Here is a 27,748-nt window from a genome sequence, read left to right as displayed (position 1 = left end):
ATTTTTAATCTTCAGTTGAAATTAATACATGTAAAAAAAGTATAGTTTATTCAGAATTAAACCCTCATAGGGAATTATAGTTAAATGCTGTAACAGTTAACAGAATGAAATAAATGAATCTAAAATGCAAGTAAAACAAAATTATTGACAAAACATTAAATAAAACCCACAAGAAAATAATTGTAGTTGTACAATTTATTGATCTTTAAATATTATATTGTTTTCTATTCTTTTCAACGTGTAAATCTCGCAGTTTGATGTCAAGCCTTTAGGAAAATTATGAAAAGACCGATGTTAACGCTCCCGCGGTTTTATTTTGATGGGTGTGGTAAGGAAGCCGTTTTTTCTTATTTTATTGTTGAAAGCAATAACCGGAAGAGTGTTTTGCTGTAATCCAGTTAGCTTGATGACAGTACAATCGGAGGCGGATCAGCGGGGAATGTTTCATATGAGCCGGTACTGGCACCGGCGAGCTGTCGGCGCTTAATAAAGGGTGGAAGTGTGTGACTGTGTACAGAGGGACAGCTGGGAATTAATGCCGAGTGAGGCCCGCTAATGTGTGGACGGTAAAAGCTGATGAAGTTCACCAGAGATATCTGCCGGCTGCTAGGCTTAGGAGGCGGTGAGTAATACTGCCAGCCAGCCGTTACCAACTTTCGGCTCTTCGGTGAAATAAAGTGGTGACACTGGTTGGTTGCTCTGTGGACTTTCTGTTTTTATTGAATACTGTATCTCAGAGCCCCTATTGTCCAGGCTTCAGTAGCACTCACAATTAATAACTTTCGGAAATAGTCTGTATATGTGTTAGAAAAATATGTCAGAAAGATGTATAAAACATAAAGAGTCAAACAGACTATTCAGAGATTCAGTAGCTGGTCTGTTATCCTTCACCTGCCAACATGTAATGATGTTGGTGGCATTTTCCGAGTTTCTATAGTTGCTACATTGTTACATTTACATATGAATGAAGTGTGGCCTTTTTGAGTGTTGTAAGACCAAACTGTGTTTTTAGGTTAATAGAAGTTGGAGTTCAGGTGGAGAGTGGGCGTTTTAGTCACTCCTGCCTGTAATTTTAATTGTTCTTCGTGTTTGTGTAAGTGACCTGATTTTACAGTGAGTTCTCACTTGAGTGAGAGCCCAGAGCTCACCAAAGTAACATTTCTGGGGAGAAATGAGGGCTCTTTGAAATTGTTATCAGTGTTTATGTATGATACACATACCTTGGAGACAATCACAAACCAACCACAGTAATAGTAACTGGCCATCTACACCTTTATTGTATTTGAAGAAGGTTATTGCCAGAGCTGCCACCTGTTTCACTGTACTTTAATCCGAGTTCAGCTTCATGCTGCATTCAGGCACTATATGTATTTACACAATCCTATTAATGTCCCCTTGAGTATCAGGTATGACATTACTGATTTATAATACTAGTAATATTTTTACACATTCACCCCCCCCCCCCCCCCCCACACACACACACACGCACACACATCATTGTTATTGCCAGTTGATTATTGTTAGCTATGTGTGACTAATAGGCCAGTAGCACAGTAGCAGCCAACAGTAATCCATGGCTTTTATAGGAATCATTCAGATTACTAAAGTGCTGTGAGGTTTTGTGATGAGATTGGTTTTGTGGCATTTTGCCTTTTTTTAAAAACATTATAAATAAAGGATGAAGAAAGATTGCTCTGGAACATGGTTTTATTGGCAGATATCCTGAGTTGAGGTATCAAATGACCGACAGGGTTGGTGCATCACTAATTTATGGTACATGGAAATTAGGTTAGTGAACAGTGTCTGTTGTGAACAAAGCACATATATGAGCATCCAAGTTATTATTACTACTGAGTAATAATAATTTGAGTTTTTTGTAGTCTGTCCCACTCATATAGATCTGCTAGGTAGTGTGTAACAAAGCATACGAATGAGATTGACCGAAGACCCTTTAGTTCCAAAGGCTATTCTCACTTTTAATCAACTGTTTAACTAAAGTTAAAGAGTGAACACTACAAGGTAAATAGTTCACTACAGCAGCTTGCTGTTTTTAAAGCTGAACATTATTTTAAAAGTCATTTATAAAGTCTGCATTTATACTGATGGGTGCCACACAGTTCATATTTAAGACCTTTATTGTTTCAAAATTGTACTTTTGCTCTTCTGTTATGATGATTTCCATTTCTGTTTGCAAATGAATTAGATCTTAGGTGCCCTGTTTGGGCGTTTACTATGTTTAGACTCAGCTGGAAAAGCATTATAAGCCCAACCAAAAATATTTGACTGACAAATGAGCTGCACGCCAGCCCCACAAGAATGTACAGGAACTGGTCTGACCACCACTGCAACCTTTAAGTTTATGGTCAGCCATGACTGGTAATAACGTCATCCATGTAATGAAGGCTTAATAAAAGTGTCTACACTCCAAATATGGGGCATTCAAGCCAGCAGCAGGAGACAGAAAATAAAAGTTGAATTTTACTGAAAGCAGTAAAATGTACTTTAATTTTGTTTGCATACAAACAAATTTGGTGCCCTCCGCAAAGACGTTCTGGCCTTTCCTCAGTGGGAAAATCACCATGAAAAGACTTTTAATGAGAAGACTTTTAAACAATTTTTAAAGTTAGGGATTCAATTACTTCAGCACCATATACATTTTTAAAAATCAAATTACTAGAAATAACAGGAGAAATTGGTTTGTGAACATCAGGAGAACCAAATCACTCATACAATACAGACGTACAGATGTATGACAATAAACAGGACTTTTATGTGCCTGGGGTTCAGTGCTGTGCTCTATGGCGGGGTGCACAGGGGCATCAAATACTAAAAGACTAAAGAAAGTGATTTATAAGTCAGTGAGGTTATGTATTGATTTGGAGCTTGAATCTCCGTCACACATGCCTCATCTCACGCAGAAGCAGGTTCAGCAAACCACTCATTCCACTGCAATGTACCAAAGAGCACTACAAGAAATACCTCCTTCCTTTGTACTTTTATTTTTCAATTTTTTCAGTTAAATTTTTCCCTAACCAACCACCAAAGGTACATGTTGAGACAGAAAATACTCTGACTAATCATTAGAGAGCAACACAATAAGGCTGTTTTGACAGGTACTAACATCTACATCTACTTGTTGGTGTATAAGGAAGTACATACTGAGAACAATACGGTGTTCAAACAGTGTAACCTCGTTTATCCACCTGAAAGTAGTGATTATGAATGAAAATGAAACCTGAAACTAAATCCAAACGGAAATTCCTTACGTATGACATGGCCTTTAGCTATGTCAATGTAGTTGGTTGCTAGTTGACATTCCAGGCTCTGTTTGCATAGTTTACCTGCTAAATTTAGCTGGGAGCCTGCCCACTTAGTGCCACAGTTTTCTAATTTTGCTCAGTTTCCGTGCTATTCAGTGTTGGGCAATCGCTGAAAGTGTCTATCCATATGGATGCCCTTTGTTTTTTTTAAAACAAATTTCTCTTTTAATCCCATGAGGAGAAGACTTCGTCAGTGATGACCCCAACCTTACCATAAATCAGGAGTTTGACAGTCGCTTGGATGTGCTTCTGAGTGTATGCTGCTTCAGCCTCCATCTTAGTTCTTGCTACTATGTGGTGGATAGTCTCCGGGTTAGTTTTGCACTTGGAATATAATGTGTGGGTGAATAATTTTGGAAATATAGTGTTTCTACATAAAGTACAGATGTAAAAGCACTGTTGTGTTTTCATGATATTGAAATAAAAACATGTTGTCACTGCAGTCAATGAAAAGTTGTGACAAATTATTACGATCTCAATGTTGAACTGTGTTGGCTGTAATCGTGCAGCCCTTCCTAATCGTCCACATAGGATGCAGACTGCTGTGATGTGGAAACCACACCCTGTGGAACATTAATGACTTTCATTGACTTCAAGTGATGATGGGCAAAATAACCCGTGACAAAGCAAAATGGGCAGGTATTGAGCTCAGCTTGTTTTTAGTTTCACTGAGCGTCTGGGATCCTGTTGATATACGATGGCGTGGCGTATATGTTAGCGACACACCACGTGTGACGAGCACCCACATGGACGCCCTTTATGGTGGATACACCAGTATCGAATGATAATGATAGAAAGACTCGACAGACCCACTTCTTAGAACATCAGTAGTCATGGTGATCAGTTGTTCGTTTGAGTGGGATCATCTACAGGTTACCTGCCAGATCCATGATTAAATATCCGTGTGTAATATCCCATATAGAAAAGAAATAGAAAAAACTTTGCATAAGATGTGGCCTACTTCATATAGTGAATCATATAAGGCTTATATGGTTTACTCATGAAAGTGGCCACTTTCTCATTACTTTCATATATTGTTTTAGTAAGTATCCAAAACACACAAGTTTCATTTATATAATTTTTCAAGGGATCTTATATCTGTTTTAATTCTTGTATGCTTTTCATACAAGTTTCACACAAGACAGATACAAACTTTATAAGATTTAGATCTTTTCCATATGGGATAATATGCACTCAGCTCATGTACATTTAAAACTGATGATACACTTTAAATTCATCATGTTCCTTCAACAAAGTAATAAAAAGTCGACAGGAATCTGAAGCATTACTAGACCCAACATCCTTCATCACACTGTGTCTTCTTTCAAGTTCTGACCTTTGCTGTCTGTATCATGACTTTGGCAGCTGAAGATATTTAATTTTCTGGTTAAACAAATGCCTACACCATTAACACGGTCCTCTTCCTGCCATCTATAACCTCTAGACATAAATTAGGTTTATTTCGTATTTCGTATCAGTGCGTATTTCCTACCATGTTCATCATTCCTCGTGTCCTTGGACTGTGTTGCTTGGGAACGTCATTCCCCTGACTTTTCAGTGTTTATGTTATTTCACATCTTAAAAAAAGACTTGTACATCTCGGTACTTTAAACACAATTTGAAATCAGCATCTTCTTACTACTCTTACGAAAAACAGTTCCAAGTATGAATTGCATTTCACTTTCCAGTTCCAGTTAAAGAGCTGCTTTTGCTAAAAGGCTGCATAAGAAACAAGCATTTAAACATTAAAAAAAAGAAATGTTATTGAGGTGACTGAGCAGCTCATTCTCTTAATTCTCTTAAAGGTCTTAATGGGTTTTCTTTTAACCGCTTGGTAAATTTTCAGGAACTAAAAGATGTTACACTTCAAGTTAAGAGTCACAGATTTTGGCATGAAATCAGAGTAAAGCTTTCAAGCACAACCTCCCCCAGTTCCAAAATACACGGAGAACAGAAGAAGTTAAAGTTACAGGAGCTTTTGTATTATAAAGGGCAGCTTTATTCCTTGTCAAGCACATTTGGCCTTGTGGTTTCAATCATGATAATCATTTTACAGACACATTTTTAAATAGGACAGGAATGGAATAGAAAAACAACCAGTCACAGACAGTGACGGGTTCATTATGATTACTGCCCTATCAGTAATCATAATGAACTACTTACTGGAATTAAGTAACACATAAAAACCCTAGTCACAGACAGTGACTGGTTGTGACTGGAGTGGACGTCCCAGCAAATTCAACCCAAGATCAGACCATGCAATCCTCAGAGAAATCCTAGAGCTACATCTCAGACGCTACAGACCTCAGTCAGCATGAAAGTACAATTCGAACACGACGGATAAAGAAAGGCTTGTTTGGAGGGGAACAAAACACAAAACCTCTAGAAGACTAAGACTTGGCTGTGGACATAATGCACAGCACCATGTTTGGTGAAAACTAAACACGGCATAGAAATAAGACAGGAATCTATACCCCCCCCCAACACAAATATGATTAAGAAGGTTTAAATAGGTTTAAATCTGGGACTCCCCACCATTTGACCTTAGAAATGAAGAAGCTTCTCGGATGAGAGGTGAAACGTCTTCAAGCAACTTAAAGAAGTCCAGACGCTTTTCTTTGCAAGCTCCTTTGACTACGATGACCTGGATGACTGAGAACCTTCACAGACAGATTAAGAAGACCATGAATTCATTTTTTGTCCTATCAGGAATTATAGTGATCTACTTACTGCAATTAAGCAACACATAAAGACACACATGAGTCAGAGCGATAGCATGTCCTGCATGCGTCTTTCAGTCTTGTATTTGTTTACAAAACTGGGTGCGTCTGTGTGTGATTAGCCTTGGCACTAATTAGTCAAAAGATTTAGCTGCTAAAATAGGGGGAACCACCTGTTTTAAATTTAATGTCACAGCTATAATACGGAGGCTGGATAAGAAACTTGTTACCTAAATGTAAACATGTAAAATTATTTTCTTTTTAAGTTGATTACGGTTCAAATTTGGAAAATGGAAGCAAGTTCCTCTGCTCTGTAAATGGTGTGAGGAATCAACGCCACATATTTTATCACACAGGCCTCACTTGGCTATGAAACAATCAGTTAATTGTTGACTTTCTTTTGAGCCTCTGAAATTGAAGGGCTGCTCATAAAAGTGGCTGTAACTGGAAGCTGGAAGTCTACAGTCTTACTACTGCTTCTGTAAAATTAGCTTTGGTAGTTTATAGAGGCAAAAATAAAATTAAAAAAAGAAGTGCCATTGTCCAAAGGTTATGGACCTATGTGTATCAGAGCTTCCAAGCATGAAATAATTTGTGTCAAAATTCAAGATGATGTATTGATGAAGGTAGGCAGGTATTCACAAACATAATCTAAGTAAAGTTTAATTTTAGTGGTTGCTGGGATATAAAATCACTATCTGTTAGAAATTGCACAAGATTATTTCTGATTTTTTTCCTAAAACAATAAAAGAATAAAGTAAAAAAAAAAAATCCTCTGGAAGCTAGGGAGTGTCCACACAGCAGGTTGGCAATCAGAAGCCGTAGAAAGTCAGTGACATTCAGTGACTTTGAGTCACAGCAAGTGACATACCTGTGGGCATTGTGAAGCGGGCGGGTTAACCGGAATTAAACTTCTCCCAACTTTGAGGTGAGTGATTGAAACTAACAATGAGAGCAAAGAATGCTACTGTTTGAGATTTGAGGGAATAGGCTTAAACCAGAGCCCTTGAGTAGCTTTTTAGTTGTTTTTTTTAAGTTCTTGCCTTTTAAAATACATCTCAAACCTTTATACTGGTATAATGCTATGGCGCGGCTAGCATATGTTACTAACATTCTGAACTATTGTGAGGATGATGGAGTCTCGCAATAGTTCAGCGTCACACGTGGTGATGGCACGACTCTCCTATTCAATGGCTCTGGGTTTAATGCATTAGAAGGTTGCTTAGGCAACTGGAGGCTGGACTACTACTAGTGTAACTACCAAGCAAAAAGCAAGAAGAGAATCACTCGCTGTGTGGACAACTCTTTAGACTTTTACCACCATCTTTGCTATTGTGGGGTTCCTCCGTAGATTTAAAGCGTCATTGGAATCATATTTAGGTCATACCACGTGTCTGTGAGTAAAAACACAATCCGAGCAAATGACCTTATTTCACCGGTGCCTCTCTCTCTTGAAATGTGTCTGATATTTTTTATTTTCCACCAAAATAGTTTGCAGTTGATTATTAATAAACATTGAGCTCAGTTCTTATGCTTTGTTAGCATACTTTACTGGTAAACAGCCTTGGAAGACTTGCAGATGAATTTGAACACTGTCATTTATGGGAAAAAACGAACAAAAATATAATTGGATTAAATGCGAGGACCTTGGTAGCTTACCACTTCAGTGGAATGTGGGCAAAGACTACTTTCTCTGTTTCATCTATCTGTATGTCTGAGTCAGAAGCCTCTCTGCTCTGCTGTACTGCTTGTCTTTAGAGCAAGGTCAGGGTTTATTTATCACCCTTAAACTCTTCCAGCAGTCCAGGGGATGGAATTGCTTCACTTTCCTGGAAACTTTTTTTAACCATGAAACAGTTAGAGAAGATATTGAGGTTTCTGCTGCAGTCAGCATCAAATAGTAAATAGGTTTGGGAGAACAGCATGTATGTTTGAAAGATAACCTCAGATTGCTAGTGGTGCATGACTGTGTTGTTGTGTAACGTCACTTTGACTGCCACCATTTGAATAATAACCGATTTGAGAATATATTTATCTTTGAAAGAACAAAGATAACATTTTTCTGTTTTCATGTGAATGTAACACAACGTCCTAATTTAAACATCATTAAAACAATTATTATATGACATCACTCGAAGGAATTAGTGGATTTACATAGATTTCTTTGAATTGCAGTAAAATGTTTAAGTTTTTCACTTGTTAATAAACTGCAGAAGAATCTTTACACCAATCATATTCTTGTCGTTCTTTACTGCAAATAACAACTGCAGTGTAGACTCAACCTGCTGCCCTGTTTCAGTTCTGGAGGACTTACTAAAGCAGTACACACTCTTGTTAACATTTTGGAGATTGCACACAAGCTCATAACTTAATGTTGCCTTTCATACCTGATCTGAAAGCTCCCATGGTGCTTAATCTGCTGAGTAAATATTACAAACCTAGGCTGAATAGAGAGCAGTCATAACTCGCTGAATCATCCTGACATCCTGTCCTCCCATAGCATGAGTAGAGGTCTCTTTTTTTCCTCTTGGACTTTCCCATTGTAGTGTACATTTCAGTGTTTCTTCTGTAACGCTACTGATCTCCAACCTGTATCCCCATGTGATGTCTGTGTTGTGTGTGTAAGGTTGGGGGGGGTCCCATTTCACTGCAGGGCAATCTACATGTGGCGAATAAAGCCTTGATTGATTGATTGATTGATTGATTGATTGACATGCTTGTTCATCACAGTGGAATCTTGTAGTCAGCCTTAAGAAATGTCATCACATGCAGCAGTAATATTAACATTTAATTTAAATGCAAACTAACATGTCTGATTTGTATTCTGAATTATGTTGGTGGCTTAGGTTTACTGTCCATTAAAGCAAAGCAGAGATGTAAATATAAATGGCTCTAAAATGCCCATGGGTGGGAATGTGAGTGCGGATGGTTGTCTGTCTCTATGTGTGACCTGTCCAAGGGGTACCCTGCCTCTCGCCCGATGGTAAGCTGGGATGGGCGCCAGCCCCCCTGCAACCCTGATAAGGATAAGCAGGAGAAAATGGTGGATTTTTAGGATATTCGTTTCCTGTTGCGTTAATTGAATTTGCATCTTCTGACCTGATGCTTCCAGTGGTCTTTTCCCATGCTCCCAGATTAATTTAAAGACAACTCTAGATGCATTTCCAAATATCTGGTGCAGATTGTGACAAAGAATCCGAATGCATCACACACCTGTATAATCTCGTTCAATAAATGAATGTGTTTTCTCAAGCAAATTTAAAAACAAACTTGAGACAAAGACTCATGGCAAAATAACCTTAGAAATCACCAAATTCGGTGTTTAATCCATTAAGATTCTCTCCAAGGTACTGCAGCCACGTTCAGTAGTTTGTGAGTCTCTTTGGCTTCACCTTTGTCTTCAGTAACTTAAAATCCTGCTCTTTCAGGATGAGATCAGGTGATTGACTTGTCCCTTGAGGAATATTCAATTTCTTTGCTCTGAGCATGCTTTGGGTCATTATTTATTTGGTTTGGAATTAGAGCAGGGCGATATGACAAAAAATGTTTATCACGATATACATTTGAAAATTTGCAATAACGATATAACTGACAATACAATTGACACTTTACAACTCCACAACTTTATTGGTGCAAAAAGAAAAAAAAGTCATCAATGTATTTTCACTTAAACAAGCAGCTTTTTTATGTGCATTAAAGTTATATAAAAATGTAACAGTGCAAATCCTTGCTGACAGTTTAATCAAAAGGCATTTCCAGTGGAAACTGGCCGACATATCCTCAGCATAAGCATGTATAATATCCACAAAACGTAAAAAGAGGTTATACACACACAATACGGTAATATTATGTTGAAGCACAGTACGTATCACTCCGCAAGGCTCCTGCCTACAATAGCCGTAATGCTCCGACAATCCAGCAAGCGATGCGGCTTCATAGCTTAGCAGTCATACTAAAACATTTGACAGATTTTCGAGCGCCGTGTACGACATAAAATCGTTTCGAGGTCAGTAAACACAACCAGAATTCAAACATAAGGCATACGGGATTATAAGGGGCACTGTCGACTTTCAGAAAAATCAAAGGATTGATTTTAAGTGTGCCGTATTTTCCAAAAAACACAGTAATAACGACCGCCTGCTAGCATGCTCTACCAAAAATAGTGCTTTGTTGTGTATCTGACGGACGAAAGCTAAACCAGTTCCACACCACTGAAGTTGCAGCATTTTTACAAACCAATTCTGGTTCATCCGCTTCATTCAACGATCCGCTTTCGCCTTATCTCATTCTCCGTCGCCGCCATGCTTTTTCCGCCATGTGCGTATGAAAACAAAGGCACTGCACATGCACATTTTACCCATATTCTATCGCGATATTTCATTTTCTTATCGTTGGCCAACATTATACTGGTATTACCGTGAACGGTATGATATGGCCCAGCCCTATTTGGAATGACAGTGAGATTCATTCTGCCACTTCTGCTGGCAGCCACATCATCAATAAACACTAGCGTCGTTCCACTGGCAGCCATTTCATGCCCAGGCCAGAATATTTTTGCCCATGTTTGACAGATAATGTGATGCGCTTCAGATTGTGATCGTGATTCTATTTCTTGCCATACTTTTCTCTTCTCATCATTCTGGTTCAAGTTCATGTTGGTTTCATCTGTCCAAAGAAGTTTTTCTTCCAGAACTCTGCAGGCTCTTCCAGGTGTTTTCTGCCAAAGTCTAATCTGGTCTTCATGGTTTTCATAAATTCATAAAGGAATCTATTGATTGTAGACCCTGACAACAATATGCCTCCTTCATCAAGAGTGTGAGAGTGTTGACTTGACTAGATATTTTGAAGGACCTTTTTTAAACCAAGGAAATAATTCTGCCATCATCCATATATCCACAGTGCTTTGGCCATTTCAAAAAAAATTTTTTTTATATCTCTGGAACCCTTGAAAAGAAAATCGAAATCTTTTAGTAAGTCAATTTAGTTTGATATAAAATGATAAAAGAATAGACCTCACCTAGCCATGAAACCTCCTCTTATTGAATTGTCCTTTTACTTTTGAACCTTGAGTCTATGTTGATTATGCATACAAAAAAAAAAGTCTAATAGTCCACATTGTCATAGCCCTGGCTGTATTTCAATCCCATGTTTCTTTTGTCATGAAGTTGAATGATCTTATTTTAATGTTACTTACAGGCAACAGTGGATTATCTGGTATTAAACTGTTAGTTGTCCTATATGTGCTGCCTGAGGTAGGACTGGGTGATAAGTTCAAATCTTCCAGCTGACTGAGCACTGCTGATACATTTGTTGTGCGTTTTATTTTTATTTATTTATTTATTTTTAAATCAAATATGGCAAGTGGGTGGAGTTAAATGTGCCAGTTAAATGAATGACTTCATGAAGCCTCTTAATCACAGTCAGTGCAAAAAGAAGCTAGTAAATGATTAGGATGCACATGTTGTAACATGTAACTACCTAGCTTACTTAGTAGCTAGCGTAACTAGCAAATCCTCCAGGAGAACTTGTTTTCTCATCATATTGACAAATAAAAATGGGGACTTGCATATTGTGCTTTGTTCTGCAGCACTCGGCATTATTCATATTACGTCTTATTACTGGGGCATTTCATTCACTTGCAAGACGAGAATCTCTATCAGAGCAGTATGCTAGTGTCTGCATATGATTTTTAACTCAAGTTCAGCACAAAAAAGGGAAGAAGGTGCCACTGTTTTGCATTAATTGTGCTTTACATGCAAGTTATTTACTTTGAGTACAATTCTCTAGAAGAAGAATCGAATACATGAGCAAAATCAAAGCAAAAATCTGAAAAAAGTGTCTGCTTTTGCATGTACACAGTTTAAGCACTTTAGACAACTGCGTATAAATGCCTCATGAAAACATCCAGCTTCATCCAGTTTCATCATAAAATGGTCATTCACATTTCATTTGTGTAGTCAAATATTTTAAGAATGAATATAAATGGAAACTATGCTGGCTACATTAAACCGGTGGCATTCCAAGGCTGTGTGTCATCAAAGGCAAAGACGTTCTGACACTAAAATCATCAGACAATAAGCTCCCCTGAAACATGATAATATTAATCAGTTGTTGTCTGCATATCTTTGGATTACTGTATTCTTAGTAAATCTGATAAAGACAGTATGAAATGAAACACCACAGATATCACCTGATTTGATGATATATAAAATGCAACCTTGCAGATGTATTGAAATCTGTTCATGCCAGCTGATCTTCCACTACTAACACATGAATTTAAAGCATGGAGGGCAGCCCTACCCAAAAAAACCCACAATGCATACTGTAAAATAGCTCTCTATAGGCTGTCTTCATGTAAGTGGTATTTATGTTGTGGTGATGTTGTTTCAAACCTGTAATTTGACATTGGCTAAATGTGGATGATAATTCAAAACAAGCCTGTTGCACCCGTGTAAACATCTTCCCTCTTTCCTGTTCTTTTCATACCTTTGCATGTCTTTGGTGCCACTGAGTCAGGTGGTGCCATTTCTGAAAGGTAAAACGATTCAGTGTCTTACTGTTTCTGATGAAAAAGTCTTCTCTGCTTAGCACCAGTTGCAGCAATGTTGTTTTTGAGGGGTAAAAATGTTCGCCTGACACCATAAAGTATATTCTTTCCTTCGCCCTCTTTGCCTTCATATTTGGGAGTATAGGAGACTTTGTTGTGTGTGTGTGGCAATCTGTACCAATGTACGTTTAGCGCCAGAGATTTCCCACTCATTCCCACATTTCCGACTCAATTTCTTATCAAGCAATGCAAATGGACAGGTAGTATGAGATAATTCTGGTTTCCTTCTGCTACGTGGTCTTGGTTTTCCACAACGATAACTGAAAAGGTTTGCTTCATATCAGGAAGACATAGCTGAGGTAAAGATGTGGCTACATGCCAGGAGTGTGCAAATGTATCGTCAGCCTTAGCCTCAAGGCTTAAAGATTTACCACCTTGAGAGCTCAGATAGTTTGATGTTGTTTTTGCCCAGCAGGCTGATAACACAAGACATTTTATGAAATGGACTTATTCTCCAGGGTGCTCTCCGACTGAACTTCTGACTTCTTTTTGCTCCGAGGGCAGCAGAACAAATTGTTCAGAGCGCAGCTTGTATGGAAGCTCAGCAACAGAAAACTGCTCTCATTACTGACTCACAAAAGGATTCTTAATGATTTTATGCTTGTTCTTTCTCTGCAAGTCACGATTAGTTTGTTTGCACTTACAAAATGATGACCAACACAAAACACACTGGAAAATTTTCCCTTTTACATTCTGTATGTGGCCAGCAGGAGGAGAATCTGTTTTAAATCTGTTTCATTTGATCTCTTCTGTTGTTCATAACACAGCAGACCAAATCTTGAATTGTTGAAAAATAAACTCACACAAGAATTAAAATGACCAGTAGCTCCTTTAATTGGCATCTCACCCAGTTTGATAACTTCTGGTCTAAATAGAAAAGTCTGATGAATGTTTAAATATGTTTACCAGACAAAGTTTGCATATTGCATGGTTTATTCAAACTGGCAACCTATTAAGGAAATACTTTAAAGAGAAAAAAATTCAACAAGTTACTAACTATCTATGACAACTCAACATATTGATTTTTCAGGAAGTAAAAAAATCGCAGGCAGTTTTAGTAACCTCTAACTACTACGTGATTCACTGTCTTGCAAATATAGTCATTAACAAGTGTGATAAAGGTGGAGGTTCCCTTGTAACCCTTGAAACCTTTAAATCTCAGTGGCATGTCAAATATTCTATAAAAAGTAAATATAGTCACTTGAAATGCACAGGCTGCTCTGGCTCTCCCTGCTTCTAGTTTAAGCGCAAGGTCACTGATCTGTGAAACGGTTGGGTGTGACATTTTTTTGACCATCCCAGTTCTGGCATCCCGTCTGAGTTTTTAATAATTGATTGATTGGTAAATGTGTCTTGTTTGAATTTGAAAAGTTTAACTTACTGGGTAATGTTCAGCTGAAAATTAAACAAGAGCAAGAGTGAAATATTTCTAGAATGCTTCTAGCTGTTTGAGCACTATTTCTGTCCAGAGGGTCAGATGTGTCAGGCATTTTTCAGGCATGATGATCTCCTAGTGTGGCCCACAAGCGTTTCCCTCACCACGGCCTCCACTCACCTGTTGAAAGTTAAAAAAGGAGGGACACTCTAAGAAACTAAGAGTCTACAAATGCACAGGACACACTGGAGAAAAGCTCTCTGGCATTGGAGCTCTCTTCCCAGACTTAAGTGCTCCTGGTATAATTGCTAAGTAGAGTCAGCTGCAGCTGGCAATACCCAATGGACTCTATGTGCTTCTCCAATGGTAATCCATAAGGCGTTATGGACAGCCCGTCTACCTACAAAAAGTGGCTGTTGTCAGATAAAGACAGTAGCCCTCCAGCCTGTGGGCTACTCTTACATGTGCAGCTGCTGGTCCTTTCCAGGCGTGGAAACGTTAGTAACCTATAAAGAGTTGAAGTGAAACGGGGTGTTAAAAACAGTGAAAAATGCTCACTGCAGCCACTGTCTGTGCTTTTCATAGTGTATTTTATTTTTTATCATTGAGTTTCTTTCACATTTTTCCATTCCCGCTGCACTCTGCTGTCAGCATTGTCAACTAGTCAGCCTTCAGCATACACAAAGTTGAGCTACGTGCTGAGGACTGCATGGGAAAAGGTGTGTGTAGGTTGAAAACCCCTCTGTGTAGGCAAATGTTTATGCAAACAGACACAACTGTGGTGCCATGTAATAAACATTAGTCAGGGGAGGGAAAGTAATACATGCCAACATAGGAAAAACCATGCTAGGACCTACTAGGTCTGTAACAGTCATGAAAAAACAAAAGGGAAGACAGAAAGGTAGAGAAGTAGTCACACTCAAAATGTTCTTTTGTTCTGTGCACTTTAACACAATAACATTAAAAAGAAAAACAGAAGCACAATGATGGGATAAAGCGCTGCTGCACTGAAGGATCTGAAACAGTTATCCACACTTTTTTGGCTGGACTACTGCAGCTCCTTGTATTTTAGTTCGACTAATTCCAATCTCTGTTGTTTGCAGCTGCTTGATTGTAATTTCACTCCTGTTTTAGCTCAGCTGAACTGGCTACCTGTGGGGTTCTAAAGATTTTACATTTTTGTTATGCGCTTTTAAACACCGCTCTGTATTAACTCCTTAATACACATCTTTTAACTCCCTATTTTGCCTCCAGGTCACTGAGGCACTCATCATCCTAACAAGTTCTCGCAGTTCCCTCTTCTCACCTAAAGACTCAAAGCCATCAGGCCTCTGCTATTATTGGCCTTAAGCTCTGGAATAATCTTCCCATCCAACATAAGAACCTGTTCAACAACTGACAGTTTTAAATCAGACATTATTAACTGCTTCTGGTCCAGTCTGAGGTCCCCCGTGGTCTGGTCAAGCTTGCTGTTTGGCTGTTTGTTTTTTTTTTACCATTGTTTTTAGCATTGTTGGAATTTAGTCGTTATTCATGTCATGCTGGCTGTTTTCCGTGAGTTCTGTGTTTTCTCATTGTTTTTACCACTGTTAGTTATTTACCACTGTTAGTTATTTACCACTGTTAGTTGTAATTCTATTCTTGGAGACCTGGATTGTAAGTAAGTAAGGCTGTAAAGTACAGTGGAACCGCGACTTACGAAATTAATTTGTTCCCGAGTGTCTTTCGTAAGTCAAAAATTTTCGTAAGTCGAAGCACCCATGGCGCCTTTTGAGTGAGGCGATGCTGAACGATAGGCTATAGGCTAATTGCTAACTAGAACAACAATACGTTGTTCAAGGGGTTGTCACATGATTTGGAAGGCATTGTGGGCATTGTAGGCTCAGCCAATCAGAGCCAGTGGATTTCGTTACACGGGCATTTTGCCGTAACATGGGCAGAAATATTGCCGTTCAGTGCCTTCGTAACTTGAATTTTTCTTTAAATGGGGTATTCGTAAGTCGGAGTTCCACTGTACTTTGCAATAGTTTCTGGTTGACAAGTTGGCATCTTCAATGCAAACTACAGGAGACTATGGCAAACTGTCACAAAGCAATCTGAAGGAGATTTTTGTTGCAGATCTGTATACCACTTCATCTTACAACAACCATTCACTAGTGGTTGGTAATACACATTTTCCCTAGTGGTCACCAGGTGGTCACTTAGCATCTAAAGGGTTTAAACTGCCAACAAATCAATGGCTGGTTGGAAAATACACATTTCTCCGTAGTGAGTGTTGGTTGTAAGGTGGTCACCAATCAGTCTCTAGACCTGCGTGACCAGAGCCTAAGTTGTTAAATTATCTGATCCTATCAATGGAGATGGCTTTATTACCATCTAACTCAGGGGTGGGCCAGTATCCTGCAGGTTTTAGATGTGTCCTTGATCCAACACAGCTCATGTAAATGGCTAAATTTCCTCTTTGACATGTCTTGAAGTTCTCCAAAGACCTGGTAATGAACTAATCATTTGATTCAGGTGTGTTGACCCAGGGTGATATCTAAAACATGCAGGACACCGACCCTTGAGGCCTGGAGTTCCCCATCTCCTTACATAAAACTGCTTTGTTTACATTTTGCATGTTGCATTTTGCAAGAAGTTACATTTTGTAACAAGTTGCATTTCTGATTTCAATATTTTTTAACCACATTGAAATTTCAATTAAATCGTGTAGAGTGCAGAGTTACTTGTGATTATATTTTGGCTTTAATCATGAGACAAACATCTCGAGGGGGGAAAAGAAAAGAATCAATGAAAAGACTGATGCCACAAATAGAGTGTAGAATCACCTGCATCTGTGCCTTTTACACAAATAACAAAGTAGCTTCAGTTGCACGTAAGCTGGAAGCACTACATGAAGGAAAATTGTCTTGTGGTCTTGAATGATGTAGATGCACCACACTGACGTTATCAGGAGAAACAGGCAGATTTATTTGCATGTTTTTCAGTTTAAACAAATATCTAACTTGGCACTGATATATTTGTTGTACTGTGAGTTTTACATAGCGTCTGTTTGACCTAAACAGCAAACTGACATCTTAGTTTTGACCTTTCCGTGATCCTGTGTTGTGCTTTTTCTTTCACGCTTTAAGAATAGAGATGTACAGTGGCCTGTATTTAAATAAGTTAATAGCAATTGTGTTTATTGTAGCTGCCCAGAACGCTGAAACAGAAGGGGAAAGATGAGACCAGATAAGGTGACACATTTATGTGTTTCCTCCTTTCCTTTCCTTCTGTAAGAAGCTGCCACACGATCACCTGCATGGTTTTGCAAGGGAAATTGGCCAGTCAGAGATCTGAATTGAGCACGTGCTCTGGTACTCTATAGACAAATAGAAAACATAGTCAAATGCCTGTCATTAGAGGCCCAGTTAAACTGATAGCAAAGCGGCTGTTTGTGTTTTCGCATCGTGCCTTTTGTGTCCTGTCACTTTGCAGGAAAACGGCTCAGTGCAATGAAAATATTCCTGTTTGTTTGTGTCTAGACGGTTCTGGAGAGGAGGAGATGGAGGCTCAGAATGGACCCCATGACCCATCACACAGGAGGAAAGATCAGAAGTCATCACAGGTACACTGAGCGATTATAAACTATGCGTCATCATTTGGTCAGCTGGTGTTTAAAGCCAGTCATGGAATGAATGTGTGTGTGTTTGCTCCTGTTTGTGGAGCAGGCCATGATGCACAATGAAGAGGATTTGGATGATGAGGAGAGAACAAGAAGGAGAGCTGAAAGAAGGAGGGCCAAAAGGAAAGTAAGAAAAAGTCACAACAGCACTGTACAAAGTCTTGAACCACCACTAGGAAAATGTGAAGTAGGTACAGCAATTTATTTAAACGTGTAAACATGAATGGTATTAATGTACAAGCCAAAGCCAAAAACAGAGTTTGTACACTTTCTCGTAAAAGTAGTCTTCCAGAATAGCTCTCCAGGCTTCTTGAAGGGCATTTAAAGCTGCTCATTGGATATTGACTGCCATTCTCCATTAAAATTATCCCACACTGCTTCAATAAAGTTGAGGTCTGGGATCTGGGGAAATCCATGGCTGATAGTGTTTCATTGTGTGTCCGTGTATGCTTTTACTGCAATGGGATTGTTTTTAGGATCATTTTCATGCTGAAATATGAAGCTGTTGGTAATCAGATGCCTTCCAGATAGCACTGCACGGTGGATCAAAATCTTCATGTACTTTTCTGTATTCATAATTCCAGTAATTTTGACTTCCAAACAATGACAGAGCCTCTGCTTTGGTTGGCTGTAGACACTCATTGTTGTACTTCTTTCCTGTCCTCTTCTATGCTTATTGATGATGTGAAAGTTAAGTTAAAATGATCAGATTCAAGGAGTGGATAAGTGGAAAAGCAGCCAACCTTCAGAAAGCCTGGAGAACTAGTGCCAAAAACCACTTTAAAAACGACACGAGTGTCTGGCTGCTTGGAAGTGAAGTGTAAAGAACAGAGTGGTGGCTCAGGTCTACACAGTACTATTACGATACCTACAGCTTATATAGTATGTTGTCAGTGTTAAAAGCTGTTTTCTAACTGAAATGACTGCATCTGCTACATTATCATACATCTTAGCACTACTCACATTCCCTGCAGCTCCACCTGTCCACACACATTGTTTAAATGCATTAACCAACCTCTTTCCTCATTTTATGATACCCTCTAATACACATGTGCTTCTCCACCTCTGTTTACTCATGTTTCATGTCATCATGTATCATCCCATAGCCATCATGTCCTTGCTCTTAATTTCAGAGGCAGAAAGAACGGAGGAAACTAGAGCGAAAGGAGAGGATGGAGGATGCTTCAGAGCAGGTGCGGTGCTAATATTCACATTTGTCTTTCTTTCTTTCTCTTTTCTTTCTTTTCACTGCAATCATTTTACCTGGTCCAAGTACTGGACCACATCACCTGATGCCTCAGCTCATACCCTTTCACACACTTAGCTGGGACACTATCGGAGTTGCCTTATCCTGCCCACACTTGCCGTGCTTCTGCAAGCCACTTTGCAATCCACCTTCACTCCACGTTATGCAGTATCTGATTCATGTAATAAGTCTTTTTTCTGCTTGGTGTCTTTGTGTTGTTCTACCGCAGGCAGCAAATATATGTTATCACAGGTGGAACTGTCATCTTTTTACAATGGTGGTTTAATGACAACACTTACTATTATACAGTATTATATATGTTCTTAAACTATATACAAAATTACAGACAATAGAAATCTGTTGTGTAGAAATCACAGCTCTTACCTTTGTCTGTAGGTTGCACACAAAACCATTTACTCTGCTGCAGCCCCATTCAGTGTCCTTTGCTCTGTCGTCAGCTAGGCTGTGTTTTATTGTAAATTTAAAGACAGGTATCAGTTCTCACAGGTATCTGCATCTTACTTATTTTTTATAATAAGTACAAAAGTCATAAGTCTGTATTTTTATGTACAGTCTGTGACTTAGATTGTAATTGCTCAACATTTATTTTTAAAGGCTTTATTATAACAACATTTTGCTCTTCTGTTATAATGTAGGCTAAAATATATAATTTTCAAAAACATGCTGAATGCCTTTCTTTGTACCACTAGCCAGCTTATGCCAACCACAGTGGTGCCCTGCATAAGAGAAAACAATCACATCACCACTTGTTTTCTTCTTTATTGGGTTTACTGGCTGCTTTAATCTAACACTGTGCATAAAATGCTCACTTTCTGTGAAATACAACACAAAAGAGAGAGACTGCCTAATACTGAGTGAAGACAAATTCTTCTTACAAATCCAGGTCATCAAAAGCTCAAGGTTTCAAGTTGTTCTACTCCCACACTGAAGAAGGCCTAGTGTATCCAGTCACTTTTTATAATGATTTTATAGTTATTCCACAGTGATGCTTTTATTTTGTAACAGGAAGAGGAAGCAGCTGGAGAAGTGTCAGATACTGACAGTGATGAGGAGATGAAAGAAGAAGAGCGATGGACTGCCGTTCATTCCAGAGCCAGATGCAATCCTGAATCAGTGGCTGCCGTCGTGGCAACGGAGAGCAAGACGAACCGCCAGCTGTCCCACAGGATGTCAGATGAGGTGGGTTGAAGCAAGGTAGCCGTACTTAGTGTTTTATCCCGTCCATTTGGTGGGAAATAAATAATAAAACAGAGTGTCTGTGAACATATTTCATCCAGCGAAGCAAAAGAGAAACTCAACGGTTTAACAGACCTGCAAGGTGTTCTGGAAGTACGACACATGAGGCTTATCATAGAAAACACTGATTTCTACTCTGTAATAACTTCCTCCAAACATGCTTGGTATGACTTGCACTTGGTATGATGGTGCACCGTCATGCACATACACTGTTCAAAAAGCTTAAAGCAGTGGCAGTGGCAGATCTCAATGCGAAAAAAGGACATGTTAAGCATCTATCCTGACATGGACTGGGTGTTGTGTTAGGACCCAAAGGATGCCACATAACCTGATGGAAATAAAAATGATCAACCTACAGAGGGCTGAATTCAAAGACACCCAAAAGTCAAAGATTTTGCTGAAATTGCATTGCTGCAACTCATTTAATAGTTTGATTGGGCATGCTTGTATGCCACCCTCATCAAGTTTGTTTCTAAATATTTGGTCAGAGACATTCACACAGTAACCTGCTGGAGGTCATTTTGTAGCTCTGGCAGTGATCATTCTGTCCCTCCTCGCACAAAGGAGCAGATAGCGGTCCTGCTGATGGGTTAAGGACCTTCTATGGTCCTGTCCTGCTTTCCTAGAGTAACTGCTTGTCTCCTGGAATCTCCTCCGTGTTCTTGAGACTGTGCTGGGAGACAGCAGACCTTCATTATCTGTGCAACCTCTGTAGGATCCAAGTATCACCTCATGACACTGACTCTAACCAAATGCACAATTAATGAAAAAGGTCAGAAAAGATGAGGAGGAAGAAAACCTCAGTGCCCATGGTGTCCCACACCATTCCTGTTTCACGGGTTGTCTCATTGTTGTCCCTCTAGTGCAGCTGTTGTTGTTTTCATGAACATCAAAGCAGCAGACTTGATGTTGTACTCTGATTAAAAATCATTCCCTTAATATTTTTAAGCAATACGGGTCTTAGACTGTGAAAGACTTGTACACAATACCTGTATTCCTATTATCATAAAATTGAACCTGCCCTGACTTCTATGTGTTTCAGAACTATTTGAACACACACAAAGACACGACTCAGAGTCTTAGAAAGTATTTGCATTTCTATGAATAGGTAAGCTCTGATTTATGGATAAACTGTGACTGATGTGAGAACTAAGAGATCTGTGCACAAACACAGTAAAACCTCTAAAAAATACTAAAGCTACTGCACCGTATTTTGGATTCAGCGCCTCCAGTTCTGGATCATAAAGATCAGCCAGTCTGATTTATGTATTTTTAGCTCAGAGCAGGTCAGAGCAGATTGACATCTTCAGTTTTTGTCACTCTATAATACTGAAGGTTTTGTGTTACTTCCTGTGGTTCAGGAGCCAGGGTGGGATATCAGCAGTGCATTTGTGGCCAACGCTGCCAACAACATTAAACTGAAAGGCCTGATGAACAGAGCAAAGCAAATCTCCAGAGAGAACAAGGAAAATGAGGCCAGGAGCAGCCAGGTACTCTCTCTCTGTCTCTCTCTCACACACACACACACACACACACACACACACACACACACACACACACACACACACACAAGGTCCATTGATCTAGCCCAGAGATGAGCTTATATGATCCATCCTCTTTCATGTACGGCTGGCTAAATGTATTTTGAGTGACTGCAGTGACAGAACTTTCTGTGGTGATTTCAGGAGGAGAACACAGAAGAAATGAGGAGGATGGGGGAGTCCCTGACATGTGAGTCTGCTCGTGTGTTCTTCTTCAGCTCTATCCTGTAGCCAATGTTCCCTCTAATTTTTCATGTGTCTGAGCGAACACACAAACTTCCCGAGCGGACATTTGGACCACTGTGAGCAACAGCAGACGTGTGCACTGTGGTCACGCCAGCATCGAATCCATCCAAGTTACATGGTTTATTAAAATAATCAAATTATAGCCTTTACATTTATGTTACACTAGTTTTAATTAACTGCTTTAGCCCCACTTACAATGAAAATTTAAAAACAAATCTTGTTCATGACCTGTGTAGTATGTTAACACAACTAGAAGTAAAAATAACTTGAACTCCTTGAAAACACAACTTTCTTTTTTCTTTTTTTTTTTATAAAGCTCTGACTTGTATTATGAGTCTGAGTCTGTGGTCTGGGAGAGAGTCCTGTAACTCTGTCGGCAAAATACAGCATATAATGACCAATGCTGGGCAATTAATTATATAGTTACTTCTTCAATAAAGTTACTGAGTTTTGCAAACAAAGTTTTTTGCAGCTGTTTACCTAAAAATGCAGCCAAGGCGTTTTTTTAAATAAACATTTCAAACTATTTACAGAACAATCAGCTGTTCTGCATCAAATCTGATGCCACACAAATTATTTGTGCCACTCCAAAAAATAATTTCTGTCCACTGTGAGATAAAGGAGAAGAACAGCCTGCAGGCCTGACAACAGGAGATGTATCACTCCTGTAACACCTGTAGCATTCAGCAGTCGCCTCATTGTTCTGACACACACAACAAAACTATTGACTACACTACACACTAACTACACAAGATTTGTGCTAAACGTCTCAAATCTCTCACGTCTCAAAACACCGCCGTCACTCCTAAAACAACTAAATGCCATGTTGCCACATCATTTTGTGATTGGTCGACATGGCACATTTTCCGTCTGTCCTGCTCACATCTCCAATGGTTGTACACGTTGTCATTAACGTGGCTTCACTCCACATCAGCCACGCCGCTTTGCTCGCTAAAACACCGGTGTCGGCACATAAGGACGCTGTCATAGCCTGCCGACGACGCTGATTAGCTGCGTATATACGAATGTGAATCGCATCATTGGCTGGACTATGGGATAAGGTGGCATCGTTCTAATCCCGTAATGGAGCAGCCAGTCACTTACTGACTAACACTGCAAAACAGAATTGTTAATGTATTTACTTTAATTTCAATACAGGTTAGATTTTTTTTGTGCAGAACATAGATTTTTTGTGCGCAGGGACCGTGCCAGCAGTGCGCAATTGCACACGCGCGCAGCTTAGAGGGAACATTGCTGCAGCCTTGCAATAATTTCAGTGCACAAGATACCATCAGTCCATTTTTAGATTTAAGCCCAGTCAAATTCCAAATTTTGGACCAAATTTGCAAAATATTTAGTCATTCCCCAAAAAAGGAAGAAATATTTCTTCTCTCTAAAAGATGGTGTCTATTTCAGGAGCGTTGATCAGTATTTGATTATGTAACTCATGAATAATATGTGCTTATATATACACTCATTGGCCTTTTAATTATGCACGTCTTGTAAATTTTATGTTTAGGAAGCAGCTACGTTTTCAGTTTTTTAAAATATTGTCAACAAAAGTGATCAGTCTACTTTGTTTATTACTGAGTCTGTAATAATGGCAACAGTTGTAATAATAATATTAATATTAATAATATTAATAATGATAAACAAAAAGGAAAATGCTAATCATAAATTGTTGCTGCTGAATTGTTTGCCTGTAGGAAAGCGAGTTGCTGTTTATGAAAGTCAGACGGTTGCAGTAGCACAGAGAACTGAAAACAGACATTGCTACATTGGATGGTTTGGCCTAGCCAAAAACATACCTAATAAAGTGGCCAGATAGTGCGTAATAAGTAAGAATCAAGACAAAAAAATGAATGTGTCACCCCTACTCTACGCATAAAAGTGTGTGTGACCTTCTCCAGTGCAGGGCATTAAGATGTTCGAGCAAGCCCAGTACACCGAGGCGGTAGACATGTTCACAGAAGCTATCTTCTGCGACCCCAAAGATCACAGGTGAGCTGACCTGTGAACCCAGACTCCAGCTCAGACTTAAGCCTTTTTCACATCCACTTTGGTTGAGTAAAGTCTCCTGCTGCCTGTGTCTGCGTGTCTCTTCTTGTGCCTCAGGTTATATGGAAATCGGTCGTACTGTCACTGGTTTCTGGAGCGGTACTCCTCAGCTCTGAGTGATGCTCGAAGGTCCATCCAGCTGGCTCCCGACTGGCCGAAGGGATACTTTCGTAAGGGCTGTGCTCTGGTGGGGTTAAAGGTCAGTGAGTTCTATATAACAAATAATACATTTCAATGCCAAGCAACTGTGTCTTTATGTTTATGTTTCTGCATAAAAGATGCTACAACACTCTATCGTTTTATTTCCTCCACTCCTTCTTTCACTAACTGCTGTTGCGTGTCTGTGTAAATGACAGCGGTACAGTGAAGCAGAGAAGGCCCTGGAGAAGGTGCTGGAGTTGGATCAGAATTGTAAGGAAGCATCCAAAAAACTCTTTAACTGTCGCGTCCTTCAGCTCATGGTGAGGAACGTCACGAGTGACTTCAGGGTTCTGGGGTATAACAGCTGCCTGGAAGATATTTTAAAAACTTAAATTTACAAAAATATTTCACATACTTTAAAAAGTATAAAACATCCTAAATTCTTGGGAACACCAGTTACTGTTGGCGCTTAGAAATGCTGACAAACCAAAGTGAGCTGTTTACTGCTGGTGTCCAACAGGACGATGGGACACGACTGAGAGAAACAGCTCAACTCAGCTGCACATTGTCCTTAAACTCAACCAGATTCCTTCATTTATTCACACAGTTTTAGATGTGTATCTGTTGTAGTTTACGTTTGAATTTCATCGAATGTGAGATTAGACATTGAACTTAGAAAAAAGATAAAAGCTTATTATTGTTATAAAGCCAATATTTTGTAAGATTTCTTTTTTGCTGAAAATGAGCAATAAAAAGTCAATTCTGTGTTTATTAAATCAAACTCGAGCTAAGTGCTTTCCAAGTGATGACAGTAAAATGTTTCAATTGTCTGACATAAATGATTTTTAACTTTGTTTTTGCAGGAGATGGGTTTCGATGAGGCGCAGAGCAAAGAGCTTCTACAAAAGTTCACCACTGTTCAGGCAGTCGTCAACTCATTCGAAGCCAGAAGTAAGAACTGCCTGCAATGTCACCTTTGTCCACCATGAGGCAGCACTGTTGCATAATGACAGTATTTTGTAATAAAACCAAATTTAAGCAAATTTAAGGAGTTTCTTTATATAGTTTTGTGACAAAGTATTTTGTTTTTCTCTCTCGTAGCTCTGAAGCTCTTTTCTCAGCAGGACCAGAGTGGGTAGGTTATTACCTCACCCATCTATCACACATTCAGAAACCCAGAGCACCTTTCAGGGAAATCTTTGTTGTGATTTGAATGGAATGAAACACAACAAGTTTCTTTTATTTCCTTCATAGAAAGAGACATGTAGATACAAGTGAGAAAATAGTTGTGCATCTTTGTCATCTGTTAACACTGAACAATAACCACACTTTCCCTTCTGTGTGGTCGCCACACTCGTTTCCTTCTCTTCTCTGTTTTTTCCTCCTGTCTTTCAGAAACTGTCGCTCTCTGTGGGTTGGAAACGTTACACAGGAAGTTACAGAGAAGGACCTCTGTGATATCTTCAAAATGTAAAGACTGTGTGTGTGTCTGTGTGTGTCTATGAAGACATTAAAGCTTTAAAGAGTTTCCAGCAGTGATAGTTTATTAATAGTATTAACCTTTTCTGTGTGTGTTCAGCTTCGGTGAGATTGAAAGCATCAGAGTTCTTCATGAACGCTTCTGTGCCTTTGTCAACTTCAAGAACGCCAACATGGCTGCCAAAGCCCTGGACAAGCTGCAGGTGTGTGACGGGCCTAGAAACAGTCTTCATCATTGGGACTGTCTGTGTCTCGTTACACTGATTGATAATTCTGAGTGTCAAAAAAACTGAATGTTGTCATGAAAATTTGTCTTAAAAAAGTTTAACTGCACTGTGCCCTTCTGTCCAGGGGGTGGAGCTCGGGGGCAACAAGCTGGTGATGAGGTACCCAGATCGCTGGATCCACAGGTCCTCCATGCAAAGAAGCAGCAGCAGCTTGGCCTCCAACACTGCAGGAACTCAGCCAAGTTCAGCTGCCTCTGGGTACAGAGCGACTCATTAATGTGTATCTGTGGGCTTTCCAGAGGGAGGGGTCCCTTACAGTGTGACACAAACAAAATCACCGTAGAATAGTTTTCAGTAGTAGCTGAGAGATGTTACTTTTCTTATTGATCTCTTATCGGATCTCCTCTGCTTCTGTCCACACAGGTCCCGATGGCGGGCACCTTTAAATGGAGATGAGTGTTTTTACTGGCGGACCACAGGCTGTTTCTATGGCGACAAGTGCCGCTTCAAACACATACCAGACCAGCAAGGTCGAGACAAGAAGCCTTGGCAACCATGATGTCCCTTATCTTTTCAGCTCCTGCCCGCAAGGCACATCAAAGACGGACAAGGGAACAAGAAAAGCAGCGATCGGTGAAGAAGAGGAGAAGACGGTCCATTTGGGAACACTGACAACTGAATGTTTGTGAAGAAACCTGAGACATGGATCACATGTGATAACCAAAGTCAGAAGATGTGACTCTGAAATAATGAAGGACGTTATGCAGACCCTGATCCGGGGTAGAATAAATCCATTTTAAAGAAAATCTTGTAGCAGAGACAGTCCTCAGTGGAAATGTATTTTTCAAGGCTTCACTTGGATTTCAGAAACAGGAGCTCCTGGTTTGTGCACAGATGCATGTCACAGAGATTTATGGTCCAAATGTTTGGTTGAACCATGTTGGAAACACTTTAGTCCGACACTGGGACAGATTTTAAAATGAAGTTATTTTCATATCAGTAAAATTAGATTTTGCATATAAAATGTATAAATATTTGCATAAAACAATAAAAACTGATATATGGGACCTTTTATTTTCCCTTACTGTTTGTTGTTTTAGTTTCCAGCTGCTTGCATTTGTTCTTCAGAGAAATTCTCGGGTTTGGGAGTGATGGTTTGATCTTCGCTCTGTGTTATTAAAACAGAAGACAGAGATACAGACGCTCTCATTATGTGTGTTCATGCGTATTAAACTCTTATTTTTCAGTAATGTGAGGCAGAAGAAAGCAATCCCATTGTGAGCTATTTGATTTATTGTTGAGGAGTCTACCAACCACAATCTAAACAGAAGTGGGTTTTTGTTTGTTTGTGTTGTCCGAGACCACATCCTCCTGAACAAGTGCTCTATACGTTAGCTAATTGAGTTTGCCCGGGGCAGAGTGTGCCTGCAGATGGGTTTGAATAGAGATGAAAGGAGCAGCTATGGGTTTATCAGCACCATGAGTGGATCGTTCAGTTTTCCTCCTCTCTGTCAGGTTCTTGGTATTCTGTCAGACTAGTTACCTAATTGTTACATGTATTTATTCTGAAATGTTGATGGAATGGATGGAATGAGGAACAGTGGCAGCAAGTGAAGCGGGTTAAACAGTGTCATCAGCATCACTAGTACAGAATCCCAGGTTTTCAATGCTACTGTATACTTATCTCCACATCTGAGCAAACCAGTGTTTGCCATAGTGAGTCCTGTCCTTTTACTGCTATGTAGAGTTTGTATATGATCTAAATTAGGTTTCCGAGTTAGTGATATGATGGAGTTTTGAATGTAAAACGTGCTGTTTATGTTTTTAGTGTGCAGACTGCCTTCATCAAATAAATACATTCAAGCTA

The 27,748-nt window shown here is 39.4% G+C and overlaps 1 protein-coding gene across 1 annotated transcript; it reads left to right on the top strand.

Moving 5' to 3' along the window:
- Positions 1-432: 432 nt before the first annotated feature.
- LOC146386126 (uncharacterized) lies at positions 433-27,748 on the top strand. Its single transcript, XM_084932163.1, has 16 exons — positions 433-622; positions 17,547-17,629; positions 17,733-17,813; positions 18,820-18,879; positions 19,959-20,132; positions 21,551-21,679; positions 21,875-21,920; positions 23,887-23,977; positions 24,092-24,233; positions 24,391-24,495; positions 25,039-25,126; positions 25,277-25,310; positions 25,571-25,645; positions 25,755-25,857; positions 26,006-26,139; positions 26,305-27,748. Exons 1-16 carry the CDS (start codon positions 577-579, stop codon positions 26,438-26,440), a joined length of 1,527 nt encoding a protein of 508 aa, XP_084788289.1. The 5' UTR covers positions 433-576; the 3' UTR covers positions 26,441-27,748.

This window comes from Perissodus microlepis, chromosome 6 (assembly GCF_051167445.1).
Source record: "Perissodus microlepis isolate ML-2025 ecotype Zambia chromosome 6, ASM5116744v1, whole genome shotgun sequence".
Lineage (NCBI taxonomy): Eukaryota > Metazoa > Chordata > Actinopteri > Cichliformes > Cichlidae > Perissodus > Perissodus microlepis.
The sequence above is the reverse complement of the archived record's forward strand: the minus strand, read 5'-3'. Positions and strand labels throughout refer to the sequence as shown.